Raw genomic sequence first — 19,533 nt, 5'->3', positions numbered from 1 at the left:
GAAGGTGGCCAGAAGCTGGGTCTATCCGAGGGGGATCCCCCCCCGGGGTCTATCCAAGGGGGGAGGCCAGCAAGAGCAGAGAGGGGTCACCCAAGCGGGAGTGGTAGAGGGCAGAGGGGGGAGAAGAGGTGGATCACAGCACTGGGGTCACCGAAGGCTCTGAATCAGGAGTGACCCAGTCAGCTCTGTATTTTGGGAGATAACACGGGGTGTCCTCGAGGGAGAGATACAAGTGGGAGGTAGAGAGGTGAGGAGGCAGGGAAGAGGCTACCAAAGGGGCCACAAAAGGTAAGAGGGACGGGGCCAGGATGACAACATGCTGCTGCTGTGAAGGGACCGGAAATGGGCAGCCAGTCCTTGCGCAGGTGCAGGCCCCAGGCCCAGTGCTCTAGAATAGCCTCCAGGAGACCCCCCCCCCAACTCCTGAATGGAGGAGAGCGGGGTTCTCTACCTCACAATCTTTCCCATGCACTGTTTACAAAGTGCTTTCGTGTCCATAATCTTCCCTGACGCTCGGCCTCCTCTCAAGGGACCTGCCAGGGAAGGCAGGGCACTAATGCAGGACACTAATCCATCCGTGGCAGCAGACCACAGCGCCCGCAGCAGGCTGCCCAGAAGGCACCCACCGGGGCTGCTATGACAAGGAAGCCGGGGTGCACACGCGCATTTAGGAGAGGAAAGGGTAGGAGGAGGAAGAGCAACCGCATTCCCGAACTTCTTGAAAAGAAGCACAAGGTCAGGGGGCAAAGCCGAAGCACGGGCAGGGGCAGACACCAGGGGCGGGCGCCGGGGGTCTCTGCCTTCACCTGTCCCTGGGAGTGCAAGCTCTCCAGGTCCTCGTCACATCCTGGCATCTCGTGACCAGAGGGGAGCAGGCGAGGGAACTTCTCAAAGCTCAGTGGCAGGATGTGGGCACTCGGGGAGGAGGGGCTGCTGACACACAGGCCGCGGGGGGGTGGGGGGGGTGGGTCCAAGTGGCAAAGACCCTCAAGGTGGCAAGGGTGCCGCTCCCGCCTCCTCGAGCTGCTGAATGGGGTTTCAGGAGGTGGACGGGACAATGACGCAGGGGCCTGGAAGAGTCTCTCATCAGCCACCTCCCCTCACTACCTGTGTGGCCTACAGACTCCCAACCAGTTTCCCAAGGTGGCCCAGCCCTGGAGTCTCCTGCACTTACTCCCAAGATGCCCACCCCCCCTCAGCCCTCAAATCCCTTTTCTGTTTTACAGTTTTTGAGGAGCTACGAGACGCACACGGTCTAAAAAGCACACGGATCATCTTGTCATTCTACTGCCAACAGCCTCCCTCCAGCATCAGCAGCCACTGTGAACAGCTTCCTGTCTGTCCTGCCTGAGACTTTTTATGCACGTCTAAGGCAACGCTGCTCCGTATTATTTGCCCGTTCCCCCTCGTCCTCATTCTGCTGTCTTTCCAGAGCTGCCTAATATTCCATTTAAGCAACTCCCCATTGATTTCCGGCCTCTTACTGTTTCACACAATGCTGCCCCCAAGGACTGTGACCGTATGTCATCTCACGTATACGTCCGAGGACAGCCGTGCACGTCAATCCCTAGGCGCCTACGTCGGAAGTGCAGGCAATTTGCAATTTGGAAAGATACTGTCAAATAGTCCTCCACGGGGGCTGAACCAGTGGGCTCCCACCAGCCGTGTCCAAGAGTGCCTACTTCCTCACAGCAGCACCGCGGGCTCAACACACTCAGATTTCTGCCCGTACTAAGCAGAAAAGAGTCCCTCACTCCAGTTTTCATTTGCCTTTATCTTCCAGAGAGGACTGAACATCTCTTCCCTGTGTGTCCTTTCTGGGGTACTGTATGTGATCCTGCTCTCCTACTCGATTTCCTCATCAATTTATACAACTTCTTATACTGCTGAAGGGGGCTTTCAGGAGGCAAAGGTGACAGTGATGGAGGAGCCTGGAAAATTAGTCCTTTGTCTATGACAGAAGCTGCAAAAGTCCCTCCCAGTATATGTCTTTTGACTCTGCTTATGGTGCATCTTGGCGTGTCGCATGGGCTCTGGGGTGTGGGTTATGGCAAGCCAGGGCGTCCCCACTCCCTCCTGGGGCTGTGTAGTCACTCTCTGGGTCACAGAAACTGTCTCCAGAAAGGAGCTCTGCTGCTCTGCTGTAGTGAACGTGCCCACCCAACAAGCATCTATGCGGATAAGCAACTGCGGCTCATTAAATCAAAAGCTCTGAGACCCCCGACGTAGATGGACATTTCTACCCTGACCCAGAGGAGCCAGGAGGCTCTGAGTCCCAGGCAACCTTCTCATTGGTCGCACCCCGAGCCCACTCCGCTCTGAGTGCCTCGATGCAGTGTCCAACATCCAGTACGAGTCCATTTTTAGGAGGAAAAAGTGGAGACAGTAACCTTGTCACTCTTCAAGAGTCACTGTTCAGGAGGGCTTTCGTCCACACCTGGCACTTCCATCTGTGCTGCCCAAATTCTCAGAGAGAACAGCTTCAAAATGGGTATGTTTCTAGAATATTCTATTCACCACTGACTTCTCAAATACTCACTCAATCTCCTGCAAGAGAACAGCTGCAACGCCCTAGAAACTGGACCAGAACCAAAGCTTGCCCGGTTCCTTCTTTCCTGCAAACATCGTGCCTGGAGAAGCGCAGTCTCTCATTCTGGGTACTGGAGCTGGAAGGCTGAACAGATGCTGGCAGTTCAGGGGTCCACGAACCAGAACCCCTCCTCCAGCGGCCACCACCTTTCCAGAGCTCTGACCTCCTCAAGCACCAAGCAACACCTGTGGCTCCCTGCCGGCCGCACCCTTCACCCCCACACCGCGACTCGTTCCTGACATGCTCCCGTTAAGAACATTTTATTGCCCCTTGGTTTTCATTATTAATGAAAAGGGACCAGAATGATCTTTCCTAAAGTTCAGAGAGTCTATAAAGACAAGAAGCTGAAATGCCATTTTACTCGTTTTGGAGATGTGTGATACAATTCTGTCTTGTGGCAAAATGAAAAAAGAGAGAAAGTAAGAGGAGGTAACTCTGACCTGCCGCGTGGATTTCAAAGGTAACAGAGCAAAGCACTCGGTGTGATCCCAAACTGGCTCAAACCCCCAACCGTGACCACTCGGGGTCTCCCTGCAGCCCACCCTGGGGCCCATTTTTTCCAAGGCCAGTGCAGACCCCCACGAAGGAACAGAGCATCTGGGAGATACACCTCTCTGGTCCCCACCCTCCCCGAATGTCCAGAATTTGAGTGTCAAGGGCAGAAAATGGGGCCAGTCAGTCTTCTGCTCTAGCTTGGAAATAAGGGAAGCAGAACAAATGAGCCTTTTAAAAGCTTCCAAGCCTCCAGTCTGGAAGCAGATGCCTGCCTGCGTACAAGGCAGGCGAGAAGCCGGAGACCAGAGATCCCGGTTCCACACCACCGACCCAGTGGCTCCCAAGGACGTTCTTCTCTTCTTGTCAAGCACAGACCACTTGACTGAAGGTGGCAGAGCTCTGTGCCGTTGGAAGAGTGGAGGAACAATGATATGTTTGTTTACTGTCACTCAGATTCAAATTGTCCACAGCACCTCCCCAACAGGTACGGCCAGCTAATGAGCTGAATGGCCGGGTGCTTTACCAACGACACCTCGTCGCTGGCATCTCACGAAGAATAAAGAGGCAGTCAGCCGTGGAAGCGGTGTTCAGCCTGCACAACTGAGCACTGCTGGGCCCGCGCTGATGCCTTAGGCTGCCGCAAGGTCAGAGGCCAAATCACCGCAGGGAGAAGAGCGAAGGGCTCTTTGAAACTCAATGCCTTCTTTAACCTTCCAAGGACTTTGTCAACTAGCTTGAGCTCGGCCGGTCTGTCTGCCCAAAGCATAGGGTTTCAGATGAACCCACCGCGTGTGGTGGCCCTGTCGGGGGCAGGAGAGATGCATCCCTGTGGCTCCTGAGCCATTCCGTGAACACAACTAAACCAACATTACTCCAGTCCTTTAGTCTAACCTCCACCGACCAAGAAATTCTCACCTAGTAGGTGAGAACAAACGGCAAATGATGCATGTGGGGCTGGGAATCCCACACAGCAACACAGCAATGTTGAACTCAAAGCCACCAAGTCACGAACCCGGACTCACCGATATCACGGCAATGCCACGATCCAGTAAGCGTCACAAGATCATGCTGCTGACGACACGGAGAAACTATCAAGGCCTCGGGGAGGCTGGCAGCCTGAGTGCAGGGCGAGGCGGTGCCAGCAACCAGGCAAGCCTAGCTGGGGTCCCCTCCACGCTCACCAAGGCTGGGGCTGTGACTCCACATGGCGTCCTATCCAGCTGCTCAAATCATCCCAACAGCTTCACTCACAAGCCACCCTGGAAATTAAATAAGACAGGCTCTTCCACAGTGAGGGCCTGGAATAAAGCCAGTCTGCCAAACCAGGGCTTGTTACGGCACAGAGTGGCGGGGCTAAATGCACAGAGACTGGCGTCCGGCTGTACTACAGGCCGAGCTGCGGGGGGCCGGCCACTGTATGGGGGCACGCTGGGGCACCCGGCGGAGCATGGTGGCAGCAGCCAGAAGGACAAACCAACCAGAGCATGGCACCGAGAAACACAACAGCTCTGCTCTGAACAGAAGCACTGGGCAGCAAGGGCAAAGGCACCACGGTAGCCCCACCACGGCCACACCTGAAAATTCAAGGCCCTTCATGTGAACATCACACGAAAGGCCATCTTTTCCACTTCTGACAGGCTGCAATGCTATCAGCAGTGTCATCTTTAGGCAGGAAGGGCTCTGACAGTCATATCTATATCCTCACTCACAGATCAAAATATATAAGCTCTAATTAAACTCTAAGAACTCAGAAGCATCCAGGAATAGGCCCAGGCTTATACAGTCAAGGGATTTTTTTTTTTTGCCAAAGAGGCCCTGGGAAAGGATAATCTCTGTAACAACTGTGCTGGGACAACTGGAGAGCCACAGGGGGAAGAGAGTGAATCTCAACTCTCACCTTGTATCATACACACACATTAACTCGAAGTGGATCGCACACCAAAGCCAGAAAGCAAAAACTCTAAAGCTGCTGTAAGAAAACAGAAAACAGAGAAGGAAATCCTTGGGGCAAGCAAAGACATCTTCAAATACAAAAAGAATGAGTCACAAAAGAGGAGGAAAAAAAGAACAAAATGGACATGATCAAAAATTTAAACTTGGGCTTTTCAAAAGGCACCAACAAGAAAATGAAAAAGTAAGTCATAGGTTGGGGGAAAATATCTGCAAATCATGTATTTGATAAAGAGCTGTATCTATACAACTCAACAATGAAAAGACACTTTTTTTAGAAAAAAGTGTGAGCAGAAGACTAGAAGAGATATTCCATGAAAGATGTAAGAATGGCCAATAAGCACGTGAAAATATCATCAGTCATCAGGAAGATACAAATGACAAGTACAATGAAATCCTATCACATACACGTTCATATATGGCTAAACCTAAAAACTGAGACTATCAAGTGCAGACCAGGATGTGGAGAAACTGAACGCCCCCCCCCACCCCCGCTCTGCTGATGGGAATGACAAATGGCGCAACCACTTGGTGAAAGAGTTTTATAGTTTCTTACAATGTCAAACACACACACCACGTGTGGCTAAGGCAATCCACTCCCAGGTATAAGACGAAGAGAGAAGGAAGCACACAGGCACACAAAGCCTTCTACTAGCACACGAATGTTCATGGTGGCATTATTCGTAATAGCTCCAAACTGGAAACCCAAACAACTATCGACGGTCGACAGATAAACAAATTGTGGGAGATCCAGAGCACAGAGTAACAGGAGTTAGCAAACTATGCCTGCTTGGCTAAGCCCCACTCAGCCTGCTTTTATTCAGCTGTGAGTTCAGAATGGGTTTTATATTTTTAAAGGAATGGGGGGGGGGGATATGTCACAGAAACATGTGTATTTGTGTGTGTGTGTGTGTGTGTGTGTGTGTGTTTGTGTATAACTTGACAGGTAGATGTATCTCTACATGGATCAGTCTCAAAGCATCAAGTTAGGGTAAAGAAACCAGACACAAAAGATTACATGCTATATGATACCATTTACATGAAAATTTCTGAAAGGTAAGAACGTTAGTAACGCAGAATAGATTGCTGGTTGAAAGGAAACTGAAGTTGGGGAGGGGACAGATGCAAAGAGCACAAAGAAACTTTCTGGGGTCATGGACATTTTCTATATTGTGGCTGTAGTGTTGGTTACAGGAGTTAAATGAATTACAATTTGTACAATTCATTAAACTGTACACCTAAAATTGATTAATCTTACTGTGTATAAATTATACTTCAAAAAAAGCTGCCCAGGGGCACCTAGGTGGCTCAGGTTAAGCATCTAACTTGGGCTCAGGTCATGGTCTTGGGTTCGTGCATTCGAACCCCCCATCAGGCTGTCTGCTGTCGGCACAAAGCCCACTTCAGATCCTCTTGTCTCCCTCTTTCTCTGCCCCTCCCCCACTCTGGGGCGCCTTCTCTCTTTCTCTGTCACTCAAAAGTAATAAATAAGCATTTCTTAAAAAGCTGTCTAAGAGAAAAATTAATAGAAATCCAGAAATATAAAACCGCCATATGACCTAGTGATTCAACTCCTAGAGGTCGACCCAAGAGGAATGAGAACATTCGTCCGCATCAGACTTGCACACAAATGCTCTTAGCAGTACGATTCACTTTAGGCCAAACTGGAGATAGTCCTCCATCAACTGGTGAAGCCACAGACATAATATGGTACGTCCATACAACGGGTGCACTCTTCAGCAATAAAAAGCAAGTCCTGCTACCTGTTGCCCCATAGAAGAGCTCCAAAAATACTGTGCTAACTGAGCGAAAGGCAGGCACAAGGGACCATATATTGCAAGATTCCATTTACCTGAAACATCCGGGAAAGGGACAGAAAGCAGATTAGTGCTTGCCTGGGGCAAGAGGGGAGGTGATCAGTAAAGGGGCACAAAGAATCTGATGGGGAAGAATGAAAGTGCTCCAACACAGACTATGAGTTCATCACTCAGTACGTTACCGGAAGTCAGGAACTGTACATTTGAAATGGGTGAGTGTTATAATATGTAGAATATACTCCAGTAGCTTGTTTAAAAAAAAAAATTTTTTTTTTTAGAATGCCTGGGTGGCTCAGTCAGGTAAGTGTCCAACTTCAGCTCAGGTTATGATCTCACGGTTTATGAGTTCAATCAAGCCCCGCATCAGGCTCTGCGATGACAGCACAGAGCCTGCTTCAGATCCTCTGTCTCCCTCTCTCTATGCCCCTTGCCTGCTCTCTCTCTCTCAAAACATAAATAAACTTAATTTTTTTTTAAAAAAAGAGTATAGAAACAGACCCATGCATATATAAACAATTGATTTTTTTTTTTAACATTAATTCACATTTTGAGAGACAGAGACAGAGCACAAGCAGGGGAGGGACAGAAAGAGAGGGAGACACAGAATCCCAAGCAGGCTCCAGGCTCTGAGCTGTTAGCACAGAGCCCAACATGGGGCTTGAACCCACAAACCGTGAGATCGTGACCTGAGCTGAACTCAGAGGCATAACCAACTGAGCCACCCAGGTGCCCCTAAACAATTGATTTTTGATAGAAGGACAAATAACTCAATGGGAATAGGATAATCTTTTGTCCATATGGAACTGGATATCCATGCAGGCAAAAATGAACCTTGACTTTCACATTATACCATACATAAAAATTAACTAAAAATGAATCACAGATCTTGACGTTAAAGCATACACTATAAACCTCTAGGAGAAAACCTCTCCAACCTTGGGGGAAAAGTAAAGTCTTCACAGACAGGACATCAAAACCATAACCTGTAAAGAAAAAAAAAAAATAGATGGCACCAAATTTAAAATCTTTTTTAAAAGACAACCTAAAGGAAAAGAAAAGGCTAGCCACTTTGGGAGGAAATACAAACACCACACACACCTGACAAAGCATGTGAATCCGGAAGACATAAAGAACTCTTCCAACTCAAGAAGACAATTAAAGAGGCAAAAGATGGCAAGGGCCACTTCACAAAGGCAGGCATGCAAATGGACGATATGCACGTAAAAAGATGCTCAGCAGGATTAGCCATCCCAGAAATGTAAGCTCAAACCACTGTGGGATACCACTGTATACACATTAAAATGGCGGACTTTAAAAAGACCCAGAATACCAACTGCTAGCGCCCATACTCAGCCACCGCATCTCTCACTGCTGATGGGGGCGTGAAATAGTACGACCACTTTGAAAACCAGTTTGGCAGTTTCGTATGGAGACAGACATCCACTTACCATATAACCCAGCAACTCTACTCCTAGGCATTTACCCAAGAGCTACAGAAACATACGGACTCGCACCCAAACATTCATAAGAGCTTTAAGGGTAATAGCTCAGAACTGGAAACAGCCCGGAGCCCATCCGCTGGTGGATGGACAAACTGAGATGCCCCTACACCATGGAATACCACTCAGTAATAAGAAGGAAATAAGCCCTGATATGCACAGTGACTTGGATAGAGCTCAAAAACATTATGCTGAGGGGAAGACCAGACAAGAGAGTGTGTACTCAAGGATTCCATTTTATTTATATAAAACCCTAGGGAAAAAAAAAAAAAATCTCATCAGAAGCAATGGAAGGCAGACCAAGGGATGCCCCAGAGTCGGACTGGCTGGGAACAGGGCACACGGGAACCTTCTGGGGCATTGCAAATGTTCTACAATGTGGTGATGCCCACAGTGTATGCCTGCCAAAAGTCGCATTGTACAAGTAAGTGCATTTTATTTTAGGTAAATGATACCTCAATAAAGCTGACTTAGAAAAAGAAGTTGTTAGAATTTTTAAAACGAGGAGTGGAGCTGGAGGGAGCCAACAGTGATTGAGCGGGGGCTCTACGTTCTCTCTCTGCTCAGTTAGCAGCTGAGACCAAAGGGAAAAGCAAGACCTGAGAATTCAAATTCAACTTTAAAAAAAAAAAAAATTTTTTTTAATTCAAATTCTAGTTCGTTAACATACAGTGCGATATCGGTTTAAAGAGAATTCAGTGATTTGTCACTTACATACGACACCCAGCGCTCATCACAAGTGCCCCTTTCTTTTTTTAAGTTTATTTATTTTTTGAGAGTGCAAGCACTAGTGGGGGAGAAGCAGAGAGAGCGGCAGGGCGGGGGGGGGGGGGGGCAGGGGGTGCACGGAGAATCCCAAGCAGGCTATGAGCCACCAGCACAGAGCCAGATGCAGGGCTCGATCTCACGAACTCGTGAGATCATGACCTGAGCCAAAACCAAGAGTCAGACACTTAACCGACTAAACCACCCAAGTGCCCCATCAAGTGCCTCCTTAATATCCATCACTCACTTCGCCCATCTCCCACCTACCTCCTTCCATCAGTTTTCAGTTTGTTCTCTATCATTAAGAGTCTCTTGTGGTTTGTTTCCCTCTCTTCTCTTCCCCCCCGCTTTCCATATGTTCATCCGTTTTGTTTCTTCAATTCCACATGTGAGTGAAATCATATGCTATTTGTCCTTCCCTGACGGACTTATTTCGCTTAGCATAATACACTCTAGCTCCAACCACATCATTGCAAATGGCAATGTTTCATTCTTTTTGATGGCTGAGTAATATTCCGTTATGTGTATGTATATACTACATCTTTATCCACTCATCAGTCGATGGACATTTGGGCTCTCTCCATTGTTTGACTATTGTTGATAGCGCTGCTATAAACATTGGGGTGCATGTCTGCATTTTTGTATCCTTTGGGTAAATACCTAGTAGTACAATCGCTAGATCATAGGGTGGTTCGATTTTTAGTCCAAATTCAACTTTTAAAAATGCCCTCTGGTAAGTTATGATACATACAAAACAATATAACATTTATATGTTATGAAGCGTAATAATAAAATCAGCAATTCTAAACCCACCTACCTTACCAGCTAAAGCTTTCCAAATACCACTGCAACTAGCCGTGTGCTCCTCTGCACCCAGAGGTAACCATCATCCTGAAGTCAGTGTTCATTCTAACTCAGACTTTCTGTGAGATACGAAAAGCTGGGAACGTGGCCCCCCAGGACAAGGACTGCATTTCTCAGCCTCCTGTAGAGGCAGGTGTGGCCATGTGACCGAGTTCCCGCCAGTGGGCAGGAAGTGAAAATGATGGGGGCAATTTCCAAGAGGTGGGTCCTTTACTCTCCTTCTCCTCTCACTCTTGCTGGCTGGACAGCAGATGGGAGGGTGGGAGTTGGGGAAGTCACGCTGGAACACAAGACAGATGCCAGCCAGGTGTCAGAGATGCAGAGCAGAGAGTCTCGGCTACCTGCATGACCATAACCGAGAAATACTCTTCTGTTTCATTTGGGTCACTCTTATTTGGGGTTTTCTGTTATTTGTTGAGGAATCTTATAAAATGAACACAGTGCACTGTGAGCAAAGATATAATCCTACCTACCACCAACACCAAAGACACCTTCACTGGCCGAAAAAACCTAGGGAATGGATCTCTTCACTTGGTTCCTGCCTGGGACACTGGCCTTCCTCGGTATCTACGAATGGCATTTATGCGGCACCCGCATGGCTCCACTATGGGTGTGGCACAAAGCAAACAGAACGGACGGGGTGCTCACTCCTGAAAAGCTGCTATTCTAAACCAGTCACTTGGACAAAAGAAGAACAATGTAATTTCCTAAAAGTTAGAGAAATGTTTTCTTCAATACACAAACCAGTAACTTCTATATAAGCAAAAAGTGAGATGTGTCTTCAGAAATTCCAAAAGCTCTCACCATTCACCCCAAGCAAGATGGCATGGGTTAGTCTTTACTGTCCTTCCCCAAGCACTGGTATTCCCTCTAAGTGGTTACATGGCCTCCTGAAGGCAAGGCCCGTCCTCTGCTCCCACGGCCTGCACGGCCGAGCACACAGAAGGTCCCATTCGCTGGTTCCCCAGGAAGCTCCTCCCCACTGATGGTAACACAAGACAGCCTTTTAATTCTCGGGCACATTTCCACCACCATCTATCCACTCAGCCAGCACTTCTAGAGCACCTGCTAAGTCACAGCCTTGGGTAATAGATTAAAAAAACAAAACACAACACAACAAAAACAAACAACCTGCCTCTAATCCAAGGAACTCATGATTTAATAGAAAAGACAGTGAATAAACATTAAAGTGAGCAGGGCTGAGCAGGCCAAGGGGAACCTCCATCCCACTGGAATGGAGGCATCTGAAAGAGTCCCTAGAGGGGCTGGCAGCTGACCCCAATCCCAAAGAACAGCAACGAGCTGGCCAGGCAAAGAAGAGGAGAAGAGTTACAGGCAGAACATGTGGACCACCGCCTCATCCAGCACACTCCCAGAATGTCTCCCCTCGCTCCCCACGCAGCATCTTCTCAGATGATACAAATGGTTTTAATATTAGTCTAAGAACAGGATCATCAAACAGGTAATACAGCCTCAAAAATAATCCGATGACGCATCTTGAAGAGAAACACTCAGTGTGCTCTTGACTGTTCCTCCGTGAGGGTGATGACCTGGCTGCCACCTCCCACGCCAGGCCTCTCTTCTGGCACTGCCATCCCAGGCTCCGGCCACTGAACATCACACGGCTTCATGTCCACACGCCTTTGCCTTCGCCTGGATGCTCTCGTCCATCTTGGTTGGTCAATGAACCAGTCACCCCTCCCCCAGGCCCTTCACACCCAGCGAAGCATCCCCTGTTCTATGAAGTGCCGCTTTGCCTCGTCTGTGCCACTGGCCTCACCCGGATCTACCTCAGAGGCACTGCTCTTTGCTTAACTGCCTCTCCGGCTGGACAGGAAACACAGGAGACGGCAGATAGGCCTTATTAATCTTTTCGTCCCCGGGGTCTAGCACAGTGCCTGGCCCATAGCAGGAATATAGTAAAAAGTGCTTGCTCACTGAATGAAGATAATCGAGGGTAAGTATATGCTACTAAACAGGTCTATGAAGAAGCAAACTAAGACCATGCACTCTCAGGATTTCTAATCGAGGTGTCAAAGCCTTTCATCACTCACACATTTACACCCTAACTGAAGCTATAGGTCCGTCTGTGAAAGACCTAAATTGGTTACCAAAGACAGTGAGGGAAAATATTTAAGCCTAGGAAAAACATATGACCCTACAAAATTTACGCTGGCCCTGCCTAACTCTCAAAGCTACCTTGCTTCTTGTTTCTTTGGGAGGAAAGAAGAAAAATCAGCCTGGAACAAACCAATCAGTCGAGCATTCAGCAGAACTTTATGTTTGGGCCTGGGCAGGCACCACAGATGTCCACACATACTGATTCCCGATTCAACGTCGAACAAAAAGAAAGCAAAACGAGAAGCAGAGAACGTCAGATTTCCTCTCGAATCCCAGCCTGACTTTTCCTGAGCTCTGCCCGACTTTCCTTTCAGCCCTGACAACACGGGTTTATTCTCACACCAGGTGACACCGAGTTTCCCTCGGTGTCAGCCTCCTACTGCTTTCACAAAGCCTTCTCTGACTTCTCTAGCCCACATTAATTTTTCTCTTTTCTGCATTCTTACAAAATTTCTTGTCTGTGTAATTAATTTTGGCATTAAATCACAATGTCTTATACTATTATCTTTTCTTAAGAGTTTATCTTCTCTCTCCCAGAGAACCTACAGGATCTTGAAGGATCACGTTTTGTATCTCTGGCGATAGTGTACTGAGTATACGATAGGTGCTTAATAAATGCGGATGGATTGATGCCGGCAGGTGTCCAAGTTCTCTTTGCTGACACACAGGCCACTGACTACCATCTCAAGGTCAACCACATTCACCAAAGAGCCGAGACACCAAAAGAGGCACCGAGTGGGACATCTGCCATGAAGCAGAAGGGCCGGCAAGACCAGAGGTGATCATCCAAAGAGCAGTGGGCTCCCGGAGGTGGTCTTGAAAAAGCTATCCTTCCCCGAGGCATGAGCATCTGGGGCTGTGCCCAGAGAATCCCATTTTCTAGGCTTGGGTTCAGAGATGGAATGTCTGTCCTTAAAGAGCCAAGACATGGGAAGGCAAGGGCTCTGGATGTAAAATGGGCAGGAACACACATGAGCGGAGGCCATAAATCCCTCCCGGGACGCAGACAATGCCTCAGTGATAAGCATGCAGATTGCACACCTAGTTCAGAAACTCCCCTGAGTTTGCTTGTAATTAAGGGGGTTAGAAAGGTAAAAAAAATATATAAACCCAATTAATCATTTAAATATTTAAAGTCAGATTTTTTCCTCACTCCAGGATTAGTATATTTCATAACGCCAGCAGCAGACAGCCCTGGTTTTTACTGGGGTTCATTTTAGAGCATGTTTAAACTAGTCAGATTGAGTGATGCTTCCAGCAACTAATCGCATGTCAAATAAAAGATATTTTATGTAATAAATTACCGCTACAAGTAATTCAAATGTCATTTATCAGTTTTATTATCAGTCAGGCAAAGTCTTGTTTCTCTATATTAATCAAAATCAAGCTTTTTTTTTTTTTTTTTTTTTTTTTTTTTGAGCAGTTTTGACACCTCTTGGCAAAAGTACAGAAGTGTAGAGGTAGAGTCACCCCCGGAGCTGAAAGGAGCGGGTGCGGCAGTACCAGAGGGATGAAGCTCAGCAGTGACAAGTAGAAACTTCAGGGATTTAAAATTGCCACTGCCATTGTTTTTACACTAGCGTCAAAGCAGGAAGGAGTCTGTCTCTAAGAAGATGTATTTTATTTTTAGGGCTGGGAGTCTCTTAAAAATACTCCTACCTAAATACCTAAACATGTAATGCTTTTTCTCAGAGAGACCTGGACAGAAGAATAACTTAAATGACAGTCCTGCCCGCCCCCCCAGCTCTTTCTTTCGCCTCTTTCAGAAAGACCAACAGTGTAAATGACCCTCTGTGTCTACCAAAAGTAGGCACATGCATGATGTTTCAGGCCAACTCTGTGACCAACCAGAAGAATCTGTTCTGAGCAAGAAGTTTCCAAGTAGCTGAGAGACCTGCTTGGTTTTAAGCATGGAGAAAACAGCTGGAATAGAACAGATGTGCGTCTTAGAAAATTCTACACCCCAGCTGCCACTGCCTGTCCTCAACAAATGCCATTAAATGGCTGGGCCCAGGGACACAACCAAAGAAAAAGTGTGCAGAGCTGGCCTTTGGTTAAAAGGAAACACGAAGAGCATGTTTAGTGACCCAAGAAAAACACGATAGATCGGAAAGAATACTGGCCAGGAAGGAAGGAGGAGTGAGTCCTAGGCTGACAAGTAGTTGCTACTGACTCAGAAGCTCCAATACAAGGCTCACTGCTGAGCACCAATTCTCTGGTTCCAGAGGTCACGTGACACCGGTGTTCCGCTGGACCGGTGACCACGGATGAGGTGAAATTGACAGCGTGCTACTTGGCCTCACCCATTCAGCCTCACCCAGAAAGCAAAAGAAAGGGCATATCTAAGTGAGGTTTGTGACACCCCGGGCCCCTGTGATGCCGGGGCCAGTGAGGAGGACAGCAAAGCAAGAGCCGGAAGGTAGCTCCAGACCACGTGGTAAGGGTCCAATCAAGCCTGGCATTTAAAGCTAGTCCTTTCAAAATCTGATAGGCACTGTTTTAAATTAACATGTTTTGAAAAACTAAAACTTCTGAGATAGACAATTAAAATGAAGACAATTATAGAAAAGGCGTCTTGAAAGACAACAGATCCAAGGCTGAGTTACGTTGAAGACACGAAACTGGAGCTATTTTCCATCACTCTGAAGTCAATTTTAACCATTTTTAGACTTTTTATAAGTGATTTAAAGAAGGGGTTCTGGCTGTATTTTTGAAGGTTTGGACACTCATTACTACTTTGACGAACCTTTATTCCTAAAACAGCTTCACTTAAAAACAACATGGGTCATGTTCTCATGTAACAATTAAAAGCTACATTCAAAAAGGACCTTTACATTTAATCTGAAATTCTCCAACAGACTGTCAACGCATAAATATACATGGTGTAGCCAGGACGAGGAAGGGAGGGAGGGAGGGAGGGAGGGAGGAAGGAAGGATGGAAGGAAGGAAGGAAGGAAGGGGAGAAAGGGGGTGGGTGGGAGACACCGCCTTAAATCTACTAATATTAACTTTAAAAAATAAAATTAGGAGAGAAGTTATTTCAGTGAGCAAACGAGAATGCAGTCATGAATCAGACGTTCATGTTCTTATTCGTGCAAGAGTGACGGGCAAACGCATGATGTAAGAAACTGGAAACAGAACCAAGAAACACTTCTACAGATTCTTGCTTGTAACCCAAATGTATGAAACAACACGATAAACTCATTTATTCTGGTCCCTTGTCTCTGCTTACACCCTTGTCACATATTTAAAAGTTTGTCTAGGGGGGATCTGGGTGTGTCACGTTCTTTTGGAAAAACCCAAGAGCCATCTCCTCATCCCGGGCTCTACTCTTGCTTGCGGAGTCTGGGAGGTGGAAGCCCTGCTCTGTGGCCGGAATCCTCAACCCCAATCAAGGTTACAGCAGGCGTTTGAGCGGGTGACTTACTGTACGGCTGAGAAATGAGGTGAGGGGGCTGGACAGGAACCACCTGTGTGCCCGGCCCCAAGGACGGAGGCTCTTCGGCAGCCGTGCCCGACTGCTGGAAAGCCAAATCGATCTCTTCATCCGTCAGCCCTGGGGGAGAAGAGGACATAATTGCAGGTGAATACCTTTTGCCACTGTCCATGGCCGCAACGAAATCTTCATTGAGAAACGACCCCTAGAGCCACAGACTGCCTAGCATCGTGGTAAGTTTCCTCCCCGATTTCGGATTCTCCGGAACCTCTCCCGGTTGCAATTTAACCTTAAGCGACAGAATATTAGCCTCAACACTGCTTCCAAATGTGGCTCATTCAATTTCCTTAATTTATCCTTGAGTTTATTGCTGCTTCTGAAGTCGCTCCGTACTGCAATTCTCCATTCTTCCCCCGAAAACAGATACCATCAACTGCAAATGTGGCTCATTTTAATCTGTAATGGTGTTAAAAAAAGAGGGGAAAAAACTAACAATAATGCATGAAAACAGACAGGGAAACAAAAAACTAATTATTGGGTGAGACGACTAATTAGTCTCGATCGTTTCCGAAGACGGGAATAATTTGCTTTATTTTATGACAAATGCAGAAATAAAAAGAAAAATCAGGACTGACTGTGATTAGTATGAATGGGATATAGAATGTAAAGAAGAAAATAAAACAAGAAAACAGATCAAAACCAGGCCAGGCCCAAACTTTCAGATGGTTATTGCCCCAGCCTAGCAGAGGCTGCCTGTACCGCCTTTGGCTAGCTTTTCTGCTTCCCTTTGTTTTAATCCTCCTGACACTGAAGCACACTGCGCTCGGGACGGACGGCAGGGAGTACAGGGCGCCATCTGCAGTGGCTACAGCGTGGGGAGAGGATCTGCCCGTGGAAGAATACAAGGCCGGCGCGGGGGGCACCGCGGGGACCCCATTTCCCGCGGGCACACACGGCTGAGGCCGACAGGGGCCGCCGGCTCTGGGGGAAGAGGACGAGGGTGCCAACCAACCCGGAGCAGAGGAACGGAGTGTGGCGCACAGGCGTGAGAGAAACTTCCCCGCGGGCCGGGCCCGAGAAGTGGCTACAGGGGGTACGAAAGTGCTCGGGCCGCCAAGAGCGGGAGCAGCGGCGGGGAGGTCACGGCCAGCCCACGAAGGCCACCCTGGCCGGCCGGTGCTGCTCCAGGAATCCCAGGATCCAGTGCGGCCGCCACATAAGGCTCTGAAACGAGAGCCGAGAGCTTTTCCCCATCTGGTCGGCAGCTCTCCATTAGAGGCCACATCATGGTGTATCTGCCCCTGGGGGTGCATCAAGTACAAGGAGCTTCAGAGGATCAGCATCTTCCAGAGCCTGGTGCCGCATGCTCTGTGCCGAGGGGCTAATAGATGGGGCACATTAATGCTCCGAAGCACAGCGCCGCCCCACACCTCACGGGCCTGTAGTTGGCCGAGCGCCTCTCCAACTTTTCAGGCCCTACGCAAGTAAGTGGTCAGGGAGAAGGCCCGAACTACTCTGCACGGCCCCGGACCCTTTGTTCCCCTCCCTATGCTGAGCGGTTGAGGCCTGTCCCCATTTAACACTGCAGCTCTGCCCCTTCCCCCTCCACACACAGAGGAGCCAGCCAGTGGTGGGCAAGGCTACCCTGCTGTGAAGCCTGAACGCTGCTGGGGTGGCCCCCGGCGCACCCCGCTCTCAACAGACTGATGTGGCAGATGAAAAGGCTGGCGCTGAGCGCTTTCAGATACAAAAGCTACCTCTGAGTATGTGGGGGGCTATACGGGACGTTCCTCCTCCCAAATGGCCCAGCTTGCTCCCAAGGCCTCCCGAGAGAAAAGGGCAGGATAGAAGGAAAACCCCTGAACCCTGAGCGTGTGCTTCTCGGGCTCCATCCAGCCCGAGAGTGCCTGCCAGTCAACCTCCAGAGAGGGAGGGGAACCCCTTCCAGGGTTCCAGCAGGAAAGGCCCACTCTAACCGGCTCATCATCAGTCGCTTGCTTGGAGAAGTGCGTGCACGTGCGGCGTCAGCACGGGCTGATGGTCACTGGGACACTACGGAATTTCATAAACCTGGTGGTTCGTGTGCCTTGTCAGCCGCTGGCTGCAAATGAGGATAATTTTCCCAAAAGGAGCATTGAGTTGCATTCTCATTTTCCCTTCTGGCTCTTTCAAATATAAACAAGTACGATAATGTTTAGCGCTGGGGAAATCTACAGTAAGTCACGGGCTGTGCTGCGGCCCCGAGAGCTGCAGCTGGTTAAAGGGACAGCACTCCCTGCCCGCTGTCCTGCCCTCTGGCCCCGGGCTTTTACGGAGCCTATTTTCCTAATAAAACATGTTCCTTGCATTATTGCAGCCGAGCCCACCAGTGAGGCTGCGGTTAAAGGGCATCAGCACTTCCTTCCGAGCTCTTGTTTTTCAGAGACCTTATCATTTGATGCTCTAAATTTACATTGGCTGGAATTCTGATATCCCTAATCCTCCAGAGGGCCGGGACTTTGATTTAGTTACATAAAATGAATCACTTTTCTTCTTGTAAAAAAAAAAAAAAAATCAGTATTTTCATGATCTCACTGAATAATATAATTTCAGAGCTGGACCATTATCCCAGCCATTGCATTCATTTAACAGATAAAAAACAACAACTAAGACCCAAGCAAGGTGAAAACATGCCTCTGATCATACCAGTTAGGGCGTGGTGCTGCCTGCTGACAGCCCAAGGCTTTGGCCACCCTCCCCCCGCCCCCAGCACAGAAACAACACAGGGTAGGCTCCGAAATTCCAAATTCCGTCCTAAGTCTTCAAGCTTGTGAGAGGTTGAGAGAAGCACTAAATGGTCTTTCTCACCCTCATGCTGGCAGCCCAGCCTCAGGTAAGAGCCGACGAATGGTGTTTTGGGGCTATGCCAAAACAACACGGGAAGCCGACGCCTGGATCCTATCTGCAAATGACACCTACACAACTTTTTGAACGACCCCAGAGGGACAAGGGTCGAGGGTCCCTGCCTCGTTCTAATAGTCTAACTCCCAATAAATCCTAAGCCCTCACACAGACTGGTGCCTGTGCCTCTCTTGGTGTCCTCTCCCTCTGAGTGCCCCAGCCCCAGTGGGGAGGACAGACCAGGTTCAGGACTCTGTACACTCAGGTAATTCATTCGGGACTCTCAGAGCCTCGGCAGGAAGGGGGGGGGGGGTCATCTCTTTCAGGACACAACACTTACCTACCCAGTCATGGGCTCCTGGTGCTGAAACAACCCTGACTTCAGGGAAGAGGGACTGGGGCACAGGACCCACATGCAGGACATCCAGGTTCCCACCCACCCCCACGAGACAAACGGCAGAGAGCTTAGATGGAGACCTTGCAGAATCCAAAAGGTTAAAAGGAATAATAAAGGAAACCGCCAATTGGAAGTGAATTATATTTGCCTGTGAACGCTGAGGCACTGGCTATATTATAAAAGGCATCTCTTTGCGTTGTTTACCATCACCCTGACTAATGCAGACCTTTTTTTTTTGTTGTTGTTTTAAATAATCTCATGCAAATTAGACACACACACTTCCTTCCAGTTGATTGCTATCTGCAAGGAATAATCTAACCGCAGAGGGACCCGAGCAAGGGCTGAGCAGAGCAGACACGGGGGGTGAAGGGTGTCACCGTCCTGTGGCAGGCAAACTCCTCCCCTCCCCTAGCTGCCTCAAGTCTTCCGTTAGCTGCTGCCTTTGGGAGAATTAGCCAATTTCAATAAAGCCGAAAATCTTCCTTAGTTGGGGTGTCAATTTGCATCATCTGATATCACCAGCCCTTTGCATTTAGATGCTTTCAGTAACTTCACCCCCGCCACTTGCCAATTCCAAGAGCTATCAGCCCTGGTCTGTGACAATTAAAATGTATTGCTGATAGAGAGTAAAACTAAGAAAGTCCCGCTCAGTAATTCCATCCACTGAGCTCGCTTTAGCCAAGAGGAAGAGAACGGGGCGAGGGCACCTGTCCCAAGTG

General features: G+C 48.5%; 1 protein-coding gene across 1 annotated transcript in view; it reads right to left on the bottom strand.

The window, feature by feature from the left end:
* PEX14 (peroxisomal biogenesis factor 14) overlaps positions 1 to 19,533 on the bottom strand; it is a 143,707-nt gene that overhangs the window by 12,517 nt on the left and 111,657 nt on the right. Inside the window, exon 4 of the mRNA XM_042954228.1 lies at positions 15,529 to 15,657. Coding sequence (XP_042810162.1) covers positions 15,529 to 15,657 — 129 coding nt within the window. The remainder of the gene's footprint in view (positions 1 to 15,528; positions 15,658 to 19,533) is intronic.

The sequence above is a fragment of the Panthera leo genome, chromosome C1 (genome assembly GCF_018350215.1).
Source record: "Panthera leo isolate Ple1 chromosome C1, P.leo_Ple1_pat1.1, whole genome shotgun sequence".
NCBI lineage: Eukaryota > Metazoa > Chordata > Mammalia > Carnivora > Felidae > Panthera > Panthera leo.
The sequence above is the reverse complement of the archived record's forward strand: the minus strand, read 5'-3'. Positions and strand labels throughout refer to the sequence as shown.